Genomic DNA, 12,979 nt, shown 5'->3' with positions numbered 1-12,979 from the left:
TAGCTCGCCTTCTCTTTGTGGAAAACACGGTGAGATCCTTAACATCCAACAACTAATGGGACGCAAACGGGGCGCCCAGTTTAGCGGTACACCCATTGATGAATCACCCTGCCTGTGATTCACCCATGACAGGTTATAGCTGGGTCGGGATTCAAACCAACATACTTGCCGGCAAGTATGTTGGTTGGTTGGTTTGTCTGTGTCTGTTTGTTTGTGTGCAGTACTACGTCTACATCTTGCACATAGCATCGCCATATTTTACACACATTTGTCTTGCCCTGGAATAGACTGCCCAATTTTTAACTCTCCAGGCCCAAGGCCTCCATTATGACGTCATAATTCGATAATTCGACAAGTACAAAACTTCATCCAATCAAGATGCAATTTCTTGAACGCCATGTCGGCATAAACTGGTGGAGAAAAAATAATAATGATGTCATCAGTCACGTGGATTGGCCGCCATCTTGGAAAAACCGAAAAACTTTGCACATCTACATCTCCGAAAGTGCTGAATAGAAAAAATTGAGACATGGCTCATTGTAAAGAACTCTCCATGGGGAATAAAATATGTTAATGATGTCATAGGTGCCTCCGTTATGATGTCATAATTCGACAAGTACAAAACTTCATCCCATCAAGATGAAATTTCTTGAGCATAATCTAGGAATAAATTAGTTTAGAAAACATATAATGGCGTCATCAGTCACGTGGTTCGGCCGCCATCTTGGAAAACCAAAAAACTTAATCCAAAATGGCCGATAAAAAAGTACATTCCGGCAAGTCCTCGGTCTCTGACCGATTTTTCATTTGTTTGTCCGCACAGAATAAATATGATTTTATCTGCCACCGTTGGTCTGATTGACAGGAAATTTTCACCATAGGTACAACTCCACTTGTATATTTTTTTTATGATAAGTATGATGCTATAGGTCATGTGGTATGGGCACCATCTTGGAAAAAACGAAAAACGTTGCACCTCTACACCTCCGAAAGCGCTGCATCGAAAAAATTGTGACATGGCTCATTGTAAAGAAAGAACTCTCCATGGGGAATAAAATATGTTAATAATGATGTTATAGGTGCCTCCATTATGACGTCATAATTTGACAAGTACAAAACTTCATCCGACCAAGATAATGTCTTGAGCATCATCTGGGATAAATTGATGGAGAAAAAATAACGATGCCGTCATCGGTCACGTGGTTCGGCCGCCATATTTGTTTTGACACAAAAGCCTTAAACACCACTGAAACCACGTCCTGGTGAGGGTCTACAATCTCTCATTGCTCTTTCTAGTTAATAATGTTGTGGAGACTGTCGATTAATTTATCGGTTTGGAATTTTCAATGATCCAGAATTTCTTTATACCAGGATAAAATGTCTCCTTTTCATGGTAGTTTTTAAAGCATTTATAGATTAGTTTCATCGCTCTTGTAACACTACCCTGCGTTCTCTACTTGTGATTATGAACAAGGATTTTTTTGGCATTTTCGGGATCCAGTAAATAAATGATAATTTATGGTGTTTGTCTGGAACCAACAATCTTCTTGCTTTGAGTAATTTATATGGTGTTTTATTAAGTCTTTTATTATCGTTGCTACTTATTTTCTAGGTCTTTGAAATTCCCATCTCTAAACCCAATTCTTCCAAAAGTGTTTGAATGTAGAATGTTTAACATACAAATGCAATATTATTATTTGCTTTGTCAATTGGAACAATAATAACATATTGTGTTTGAAGTTGTTTTAAACAATCACGTGTCTACGTATTGTTTAAATTTACTTTGATTATTATTGATTCAAAATTTTCTTTTCAAATCAACAACTCTCCTTGTTACATGTTTCTCTACCTCCTCCAACCATAAATCCATTTGTGTGTTTGGTACTTTATGTTTTTCAATTTGTTTTCTCATCCGTTCTGTTGGTCATTTCATGGAAAGTTATATTGCTTTCTTCCAGTTAATCTACTGTTACGGTGGCCGGAGCATTCAAAATCCCACTCCTGCACACCAATACGTTAGGGTGCTCGGAAAGGAATCCCGCTCCTCAACACCGAATATGTTACAGCCGGGGTTTGGGTTTACTATGAGGGGGTTAACCTCCGTACCCTCCCTAACTTACCGGACCTGCGGCTGCCGCACACGAATAACTTTGTACCTCGGCAGGTTGCGAATCAGCAACTACGAACGTCAATTGGTCCATCGCGCGATAGCTCACCTGTACCACGTGACGGTCCCAATCGGGGAACGTACCTTCCCTCCGGTGGTATACCAATTTAGATGGCCGAGCGAAAACCGTTGGTAACCGCCAGAGTAGTGTATATATGTTGCTTCTGGGACACTCTCATTTTCCCATTGACTTACATGTTAATTTTCCTCTTAACCTCATTGCTCATTAACACCTCTATTTCTCCCACCCTAATCTTTATGAACCTTTTGTTGATAGTACCTATCCTTAATGTTGTTCATTAGACCACTCAAACACTACAAATATTTGTTTTCCCTTATAGACCTATAATCCTTCTTCTACATATCATTTGGTAGATTATCTTTGACCCACTCAAACATCGACCCATTCACTTACATGTTAATTTTCCTCTCACCTCTTTACGAACCTTTTAGTCTGGTTGGTACTTGGTTCTATCATCTATATAATAGTAAAAAGGCGGCGGTAGCCCGTTAAAATCCCTAACCCCCCTTTTTAACTTATCACTTATATACTTATATAACCATAAGGGAGACTATCAATTCCATTTTCTAAAATAAACCTCTTATCATCAAAAGCCCCCAATGTTTTCTTATTCACCTCTTCTGAATATAATTTATGTTTATAACTTCTTATTCCATTAATCTTTCTAAACTCTTCTTTCTTTGTTGTTAAACAGTTATAATAATCCTTAAAGTTTATTGTTTCTTTAATAACATTTTTCTTTACACCTTTTAACTTCTTATCAGTCTTTTCAACGTTATTTACAATGTATTTATAAGCATAAGCCTTTGACCTCAATCCCACAAATTCACTCATGACATTTCCTCCTAATTCATCCTTAAACTTTCCAATCACCTTTTTATTTTTAGAAGAGAACAACTCACTCTCTGGACTGTAATTACTAGTGTCATAGATATTAATGTCCTTTTTCATGTCTGAATAAACATCATCAGTATTAATTTGCAAAATAAAACTATCTGTATCAATATAAAGTAGATTAACATCATTTTGATATTTCTTCCTCAAGTTATTATAAAAGTAATCATACATTAATGACTTTGATAAATCAAGAATTGATGTTCCAATATAAATAGGTTTGTCCATTTCAATACTCTCTTTAATCAAATGGATCGCACAAAAGTTCTCAGTAAAGACCTCAGCTCTAGTAAAACTCGGTCTATTAATTAATTTTGATGCTTGTTTCCAAGATGTTGATAGTCTGATATTTTGTCTTTTCCTCACATTTTCCATGGTCTTACCAAAGACCGCATTATTCATCAATTTATAAAAGTCTTTCTCAAAATCTGTTTTTGACTCTGTTCTTCTTTGTGTATTAAAATCAATGTACCCCTTTAACCAATGACTTTGATTGAACTTTAGAACCCTATGGATCTTCTCTATTCTTAGACCTTTTGATAAATATTGTCGCAAATTTCTTTGGTGTAGAACATAATTTTTCTTGTTATATAATGTAGTAAGTAATTTTTCTGTTGATTCACCTATATTAAATGATTGTTGATAATCACTTAACCACTCCTTCTTTGGACTTTCCTTTTCACAAGCAAATGGGAGATCTTTGTGTAGGTTATGAAGTTCCTCTGGATATTTTAAATCGACCTCAAAATAATAACCAACCTTTGAATCATCCAATTCTTTTTGTGTAGAGATACATACATCTTGTAAAACCTTTTTGTAATCTTTTTCCTTTACCCATCTAAGTTTTCCATAAGGAAGAGCCTGAGACATTGCCCAGCCATACAGGTTGTTCGCATCATAATACATCAAGTAGGAGCTCTCTACCGATGGATCATAATTTGGAATGTACTTGTTATTTGCTTTGGCATATCTCTTTGAACAGACTTGTGAAATTCCTCCTCTCTTTGCCTTTTCAATCATCAAAAGCATATCAACATCGGTTATCAAATCCAAACTTGTTTTGTCATTTTCAACATCGCGCTCCAAGCCAATCCAGGAGCAGTGTAATAGTGAGCAGGATCCAATCCATATCCAGAATGACAGATTGTTCTGAAAGCCTCAAACACATCAGCCAACAAAAGCACATCAGTTTTGTGTGTGTATAATGGGGATACGTTTTTAAATCTGTGAACCCCAAACACAGAATCCCACAACTTTTTAGTTGGGGCTTAACTTTTGTGTGTGTGTATAATGGGGATACGTTTTTAAATCTGTGAACCCCAAACACAGAATCCCACAACTTTTCAGTTGGGGCTTAACTTTTGTGTGTGTATAATGGGGATACGTTTTTAAATCTGTGAACCCCAAACACAGAATCCCTCAACTTTTAAGTTGGGGCTTAACTTTTGTGTGTACAATGGGGATACGTTCTTGAGATCTGTGAACCCCAAACACAGAATCCCTCAACTTTTCAGTTGGGGCTTAACTTTTGTGTGTGTGTGTATGTGTGAGTGAGTCATAATAATATACAAACCCTAACCCAACCCCATCCCGAACCCAACCCCATCCTGAACCCAACCCCATCCCTAACCCAACCCCATCCCTAACCCAACCCCATCCCTAACCCAACCCCATCCCTAACCCAACCCCATCCCTAACCCAACCCCATCCCTAACCCAACCCCATCCCTAACCCAACCCCATCCCTAACCCAACCCCATCCCTAACCCAACCCCATCCCTAACCCAACCCAACCCCATCCCTAACCCAACCCAACCCCATCCCTAACCCAACCCAACCCCATCCCTAACCCAACCCAACCCCATCCCTAACCCAACCCAACCCCATCCCTAACCCAACCCAACCCCATCCCTAACCAAACCCAACCCCATCCCTAACCAAACCCCATCCCCAACCCCATCCCTAACCCAACCCATCCCTAACCTTCACATTCAAAATCCCATCCCTAACCCAACCCCATCCCTAACCCAAGCCCAACCCTAACCCTCACATTCAAAATCCCACCCTAACCCTAACATAATCTTTTTTTTCCTTCTTTTTAAAATACGTATTTCATTTTTTTTTCTTCCTCTTCTGCCAATTCTGTCTTTCAAGGCTTTCAAGTTTGAAGAAGTAGAAATGGGAAGAAAGAATTTTCCAGCATTTTCTTCCTCGAACTTTCTTGATATTGCTTAAATCAAGTGTCATTAAACAAAGAACATTGTTCATTGCTTTAGAATGCAAAGAGTCTCCAAGATGGACCCCACAGGTAGAGTCTCCAAAATAAAACCAACTTTCCAAGTTCCCAAGGTATAACCACATTCCTGTTGAGCCTCCAAGATAGGTATCACATTCCGAGTCATCAAAACAAAACCCCCATTCCGAGTCTCCAAAAATATAACCATCTTTCCAAGTCTCCAAGGTAGAACCACAATTTTCAGAAATATTGGGGGTTTCCGTGATAAGTCTCACATAGTATAACTGCGGACCATCAGGGAAAATTTCCCTTTCCCAATTTTTTAGGGTTTCTATGATGTGTCTCACATAGTATAACTGCGGACCATCAGGGAGAATTCCCGTTTCCCAATTTTTTAGGGTTTCTATGATGTGTCTCACATAGTATAATTGCGGACCATCAGGGAGAACTCTCCTTGCCCAATTTTTTAGGGTTTCTGTGATGTGTCTCACATAGTATAACTGCGAACCATCAGGGAGAATTCCCGTTTCACAATTTTTTAGGGTTTCTATGATGTGTCTCACATAGTATAACTGCGGACCATCAGGGAGAACTCCCCTTTCCCAATTTTCAGAAATTTGTGGGTCTCCAATGTATGACTTGTATTCTGGCTCATCAAGGTAGAACTTGTTCAGTGGGTTTTGTTTTGATAACTCACAACAAGTATCATCATGGTAAAACGCTTTTTCAGGATTTTGTGGATCTCCAAGGTATAACTCTTTGGCTGGGTCATCAAGGTAGAACTCGTTCTGGGGGTCTTGGTTGTTCAAAATGTCTTCAAACAAAAAAATAACTTCATCCCAAGTTGTGTTAAAAGCAGAATTTTCATTTCGTATCTCAGATACAATTTCCTGTGAAAGAAAATAACAATGTATTAATTTAATACAATATTTTTATTTGTATAAATCAAGCTCTATGAATATTAAAATAAACTTTGTTAACTCTTACACGAGTCTCATCTAAAAAAAAAAAAAAAAATTAAAATAAATAATTAAATAAATAATTAATTAAATAAATAAATAAATAAACAAACTTACCTCCATTGATAAGAGGTTCGAGTCCAGTTCATCAATCTGAAGGTTGAGTTCGACACAGGTAGTAGGACTCCAAGGAATAGCAAAGTTATCCCATTCCATTTCGGCATAGTAGTCCATTCTCAAATGAAGCAGAAAGCGTGTTTGAAAAAGCCTGTGTGGTCGGTGCCTTTTATAAGAAGGGCTGGGTGTGTGTCATTTCCTGTGGAAATTCCCTGGGAAATCCTGGGCGTGTCTTAACTGGAAATGATGTGATGGAAATTCCCTGAAAATGATGTAATGTATTACCTGGAAATGATACAATGCTGAAGAGTTTATAAAGTGGGTGGGGCTTAGCAGAAGTGGGCGTGGCTTAAGAAAAAGTGGGCGGGTTTACAAAAAAGTGGACGGAGCTTAACAAAAAGTGGGCAGAGCCTACCAAAAAGTGTGTGGCACTGGAGGCACTCAGACAAGGACATTGAGGGAGGTTTATCATTTTATTTTATCTCAGTTAAAATATCTTGATAAAGAACCAAACTCAAACATATACTTTGTTGATATATTAGATGGTTAGCCCAAATATTCAAAAGAATTGTGCATTTTGTGATACAAGCACCAAATTTGGCACACTAGTAGACTATCATATTATGAAAAGATCTGGATATTGGGCCATCTCAGATTCAGAGATTTGATTTTTGCAAGATTTGCAGATTTTGCAAGCTGAGATTGCAACGCCAGGGACGGCCGACTCCTTCCTACGAGCTGCCCACGTCACCCGCACAAGAAGAGCTCATCAAATCACTGCAGCAGCACTGTACATCCTGCAACACCGTGCCTACAACCACTACTGTCTGGGAGAAACCAGGGATGCAGAGGACCTTCCGGAGTTTGAAGACTGGTGTTGCCAGAGAGGAGAAGACATCCCCCAGTTTCACTACTGGGCAACCGTGCTGGAACTAGAACTGTTGGTTCTAGTGTATGTGCGTTCTCTCAGGCAGGGATCGTTAATGATGTACCTCGATGCTCTGACAGAGCTGGTCCCCTGGTTCCATGCACTGGATCACACCCACTATGCTAGGTGGATACCAGTGCACCTGAAGGACATGGCCGAACTCACCATCAAACACCCAGATGTAGCCAGGAAATTCAGGGAAAGCCACTTCACCGTTCAGAAAACACAGAGGGTGTTCTCTTCAATCCCGATTGACCAGGCACATGAGCAGAATAATGCCTGCATCAAAGGAGACGGTGGAGCAGTTGGGCTCACTGACAACCCTAGTGCCCTACGTCGCTGGATGGTTGCGGGACCAGAAGTTGCCAGGGTGATCGAAGAATTCCAGGATGGGAACCAACACTGGAGACGGCAAACAGCAGACACACGTCATCATGATCAGACGCCAAGTGTACAGGCCTCATTTGTGAAAGATGTTCGCTCTCTCGTCGGTGTCATAGAGGAGATGGGCAACCCATTCGAGGAGGAGAGTCAGGATGTAGTCAAACTGGACACAAAGGAGATCGCAGATCCTGCTGCTGTGGAGACCGTGATGAATGCCAAGAGGATTGGCCAAGAGCAGTTTGAGGCTTTCACCAGAGAGTGTCTGTTGGACAGAACAAAGGCAGTGGACGCACCCATTCCTCGTAACAAGCTGAAGGTGTTCAGCACTTCCACTCCAAGAAGCCAGAGCAAAGGTCAGCAACAGCTCGCCTCCATCAAGAATGACCGTGAACTCTTCGCACGCCTGTACATTGGCTGCCAGACGAGGGATGGAAACCTTGAGGAGTTCTTTTGTCACGAGAATCAGGCATGTCCTCCTGCATTGTCTGATGGTGGAAGCCTCTGCACTGGTACCAAGAGTGATCTCCTCACATGCTTGGAAGAAGTCTCCGACGCAAAGACAGAGACTCCTGTCACGACCTGTATTGTGCTTGATGGAGCAGCCATCGTCCAGATGCTGAAGCCGGCTGCATCAAAGACCTTTGAAGAGTATGCACAACAGATCTTCATCCCATATATGTCCACGAAGCTGCAAACAGTGTCACGCCTGGATCTGGTCTGGGATACTTACCTTGCTGATTCACTGAAAGGTAGTACACGTGCAAAGCGGGGACAAGGTGTGCGGAGACGTGTGGTGGCTGCCGCAGCCATACCAGGAAACTGGCAGAACTTCCTACGAGTGGACAGCAACAAGACCGAGCTGTTCAGGTTCCTCTCAGCAGCTCTCATGGAATGGTTTGACCAGGAGGACAAGCAACTCATCATTACTGATGGAGAGGCAGTGCTCAGCAAGCCACTACTGCCAGATCTGACCTCACTCGCCCCATGTAACCATGAAGAGGCTGACAGTCGGATGTTGCTGCATGCATCTCACGCAGTCCAGCATGGACACCATGCAATACTCATCCGGACTGTAGACACCGATGTTGTGGTGCTGGCAGTGTCCCTGGCACAGGAGTTGCAACCAGAAGACAAACTGTGGCTGGCATTCAGAACAGGCCAGAGTTTCCGATACCTAGCAGCACACGAAATAGCAGCTGGATTGGGACGAGAGAAGGCTCGTGCACTGCCAATGTTCCACGCTCTAACTGGATGCGACACTGTGTCTAGTTTTCATAGACATGGCAAGAACACTGCGTGGGCAGTCTGGACGGTACTGCCAGAACTCACTGAGGCGCTGCTGCTGCTGTCCTCTGCACCTCGTGACATACCAGACGATGCAATGCGCATCATCGAGAGGTTCGTGATCCTGTTGTATGATCGAACCAGCAAATGCACAGACATTGACAAGGCCAGGAGGAAACTCTTCGCAAGGAAGAACAATGTGCAGCTCATCCCTCCAACGAAGGCAGCTCTGGAGGAACATGTCAAGAGGGCAGTGTATCAAGGTGGACATGTGTGGGGTCAGATACTGCTGCCAGCACCAGAGCTCCCTCCACCAACCAACTGGGGTTGGTCAAGGACTGGAGAAGGACAGTACACACCTTACTGGACCAGGCTAACTGAGGCAGCTCACAGCTGCATTGAGCTGGTTTCTTGCAAGTGCAAGAAAGGGTGTGTGAGGCGCTGCAAGTGCAAAAAGGCTGCCCTTCAGTGCACAGCCCTCTGTGTGTGTGAAGGGGACTGCACATGACGATGAGTCAACAACATACATGTACTTGTGGCAATGCTGAACTTGTTAACATGACACTGTTTATGTACACGTATCTTCAGTACCGGTATATACCTAGCCTCAGATACCAGTACACCTAGACTCAAATACTAGACGATGTAGCATGTCAGTATTATACCTAAGACATTTACAGAACTAAGACATTCTTTTCAAAGTATTGTGTTGAATCCAATATTTGCCTAGATAATTTCCAAATAAAATTATATAACAGACTGTGATAGATAATATTAAGTTGAAATTGATACCATTGGATTCCTTGCCCCCAAAAACATACATTTAGATACCAGAATCAAGTCAATAGCTGCATTACGTCCAGAGATAATAGCAAATGTAGATTTCAAGTGGCGGCCATTTTGAAATCCAATATGGCGGACATAAAGAGAGAATTTCAAGTGGCCCAATATCTGAAAATGTTCGCAACATATTAATGTACATTTGTGCCAAATTTGATGCTTGTATCACAAAATGCACAACAGGTTTGCTATGCTGCTACACTAAAGGGAGTGGCAAGAGAATTAAATTATTTCCCACGCATAAACAAATATTTGTAGGATCAATGTTTGAGTGGTCTACTCGGGATCATTGATAGTAAGAGTACCATAAGACCAAGGGAAAATCATTGTTTGAGTGTCAAAAGGATAAAAGGTTCGTAAAGAGGTGAGAGGAAAATTAACATGTAAGTGAATGGGTCGATGTTTGAGTGGGTCAAAGATAATCTACCAAATGATATGTAGAAGAAGGATTATAGGTCTATAAGGGAAAACAAATATTTGTAGTGTTTGAGTGGTCTAATGAACAACATTAAGGATAGGTACTATAGACAAAAGGTTCATAAAGATTAGGGTGGGAGAAATAGAGGTGTTAATGGGCAATGAGGTTAAGAGGAAAATTAACATGTAAGTCAATGGGAAAATGAGAGTGTCCCAGAAGCAACATATATACACTACTCGCCAGGGTAATGCTAATTCTGTTACGGCCGATTGTTAAACTGCGTGCGGGCAATGGCGGACCAATGGAAGAAAAGACATTCACGTACAGAGAGAAAAGGAAAACGATTTGATTTATTTACAAATATTTGCAGTGTAATTATTCAATAGGAAAGAAAAAGGGACGAGAAGCAGAAACTTAGCTTATTGGGTGCCCAGCACACATTCACGGGGCAAGGGGAGGAGAATGAACAAACTTTGGAAACCTGCTAGCACAAAGGCTTTGATGCAAATTCCTCGACGATTTGAACAGCTAAAAGCTTGGCACATCGGCATCTTGAATGCTAGAATAACTTGTGGTGAAGCGCAGACGTACACGTCCGGCAGAGTTGTGCAACGTTCACGTCACACGAATCGTCACACGAATCGACGGAAGCAGCTCATTTGCATAAAGAAAGTGAAAATAGTCCAATTTTAAAACACGATTATGTGGCTTATTATTCTCCAAACAAAATGATATCATCCTCTCAAACATATCTCTTCAAAAAATTTCATGATTGTGTCCCTTTAAGGTGGCCATCTTCGAGGCAAACAACCTTGGTGTGCTCACTCTACGGCAGCTGCAGCTAAGTTGTTGATGTGGGGGCCGTGCATTCGACAATAACATTGTATTTATGAAGTATAGTAGTAACCTCAAAAAACTCTTCCTCAAATTCATCGGTTTGCTTGTTATTAATACAAATGTATTCAAGCAATGCTTCAATTTAAAGATTTATATTACAAATTACTTGTTCTTTACCACAAATGAATTTTTCTAATTCCTGATCTCCCCTGCTTATTCTGAACACCACCAAGCTATTATCATAGATGTCCATCATTAAGAAATTCCCCATGTTAATCTTCCTCTTCCTTTGTTTGTTGCAGAAACAAAAAGCCCCAAACGTGGTCCCTCCACTCAAGTGATCAAAAAGCGCTTCCGCCCAGGCGCCCGTGCCCTCCAGGAAATTCGACAATTTCAAAAATCTACAGACCTCCTGATTCAAAAGGCCCCATTTTGCCGGCTGGTAAGTTTGCTCGGATGCACACGGGATGCTAGATTTATTGTACACCGCTCCTTTCCTATGCCATCTCCAGGCATTGCAAATCGTCATTGCCGGGCACCGAAGGGGGCTCGGCAGTGACGCACGCCGAAAGAGAGTACTCAGTTTTCACTCTGGTTGTTTGTTTGTTTGTTTGTTTGTTGTACACCGCTCCTTTCCTATGCCATCTCCAGGCATTGCAAATCGTCATTGCCGGGCACCAAAGGGGGCTCGGCAGTGACGCACGCTGAAAGAGAGTACTCAGTTTTCACTCTGGTTTCTTTCTTGTTTGTTTGTTTGTTTGTTTTCTTTCTTGTTTTCTTTCTTGTTTGTTTGTCCGGACGATATCTCAGCCATCCTTTGAGCTAGGAAGCTGAAATTTCGGCACAATAGTGAGCAAGTCCTTTGTCAAAAAGGGTATTATTTTTTTTTGATTAATCAATAAATTGAGGAGTTATTTAATTATTAGCGATTAATGAAGTACTTATTTAATTAATCAAATTTCCTTTCTCTTCTGACCATTAACTCAGGCACCTTTTGAGTTAGGAAGCTGATATTTGGACATGCCAATGACCAGGTGATTTGGCTGCAAAGGATATTTTTGATTGATTAATTAATCAATTAATCGATTAATTATTTAATTATTTGATTAATGACAAAACAATTTTTTTTTTTTTAGTTACAGATTCTGATGAAATAGTGGTAGTTTATGTGTTCTCTGACCAAATTGATTAATAATTTAATTTTTTTATGATTATTATTTATTTATTTTCATCATTAATCATTTATTTATTTTCTTTCTCATTTGGCCAATATCTCAGGCACCTTTTGAGCTGGGAAGCTAATACAGTGGAACCTTGACTTACGAGTGCCCCAACTTACGAGTTTTTCGAGATACGAGCCGTCGCTCGGGCGGTTTATTGCTTTGAGATGCGAGCCGAGATTTGAGTTACGAGCTTTCGCCACCCGGTCACGTGGTTATCTTTCCGTGAAAGTACAGTATCTGCCGTATATCGCTGCATTTTTGTTTTCGCATGTTGGTTATTTTGAGTTTACGCCACCAGGTGGGTTCCGGTCACGTGGTTATCTTGCCGTGCAGGTACAGTATCTCTGACGTATATCGCTGCATTTTTGTTTTCGCATTTTGGTTATTTTGAGTTTACGCCACCAGGTGGGTTCCGGTCACGTGGTTATCTTGCCGTGCAAGTACAGTATCTCTGACGTATATCGCTGCATTTTTGTTTTCGCATTTTGGTTATTTTGAGTTTACGCCACCAGGTGGGTTCCGGTCACGGGGTTATCTTGCCGTGCAAGTACAGTATCTCTGCCGTATATCGCTGCATTTTTGTTTATAACGGCAGATATATTTTGTTTATAACATTTACGTATATAACGGCAGAGGAGAAGAGCATGCCAGGCCACAACTTGTTCAGAGTG

At 41.1% G+C, this 12,979-nt stretch overlaps 1 protein-coding gene across 6 annotated transcripts in view; it reads left to right on the top strand.

Moving 5' to 3' along the window:
• Positions 1 to 12,979, top strand: part of LOC137432934 (histone H3) — an 83,264-nt gene that overhangs the window by 10,059 nt on the left and 60,226 nt on the right. For 5 of the 6 annotated variants that reach the window (XM_078783746.1, XM_068125256.2, XM_068125263.2 and 2 more), the window contains exon 2: positions 11,388 to 11,527. In XM_078783746.1, the coding sequence (XP_078639872.1) occupies positions 11,388 to 11,527 (140 nt within the window). Of the gene's footprint in view, positions 1 to 5,241; positions 5,391 to 11,387; positions 11,528 to 12,979 lie in introns of those variants that run through there. The other variant, XM_078783748.1, reaches the window with a different exon arrangement.

The sequence above is a fragment of the Myxine glutinosa genome, chromosome 8, assembly GCF_964187855.1.
Source record: "Myxine glutinosa chromosome 8, kmMyxGlut1.1, whole genome shotgun sequence".
In the NCBI taxonomy this organism is placed as follows: domain Eukaryota; kingdom Metazoa; phylum Chordata; class Myxini; order Myxiniformes; family Myxinidae; genus Myxine; species Myxine glutinosa.
Note: the sequence above shows the minus strand (reverse complement) of the source record. Positions and strands in the feature narration are given on the sequence as shown.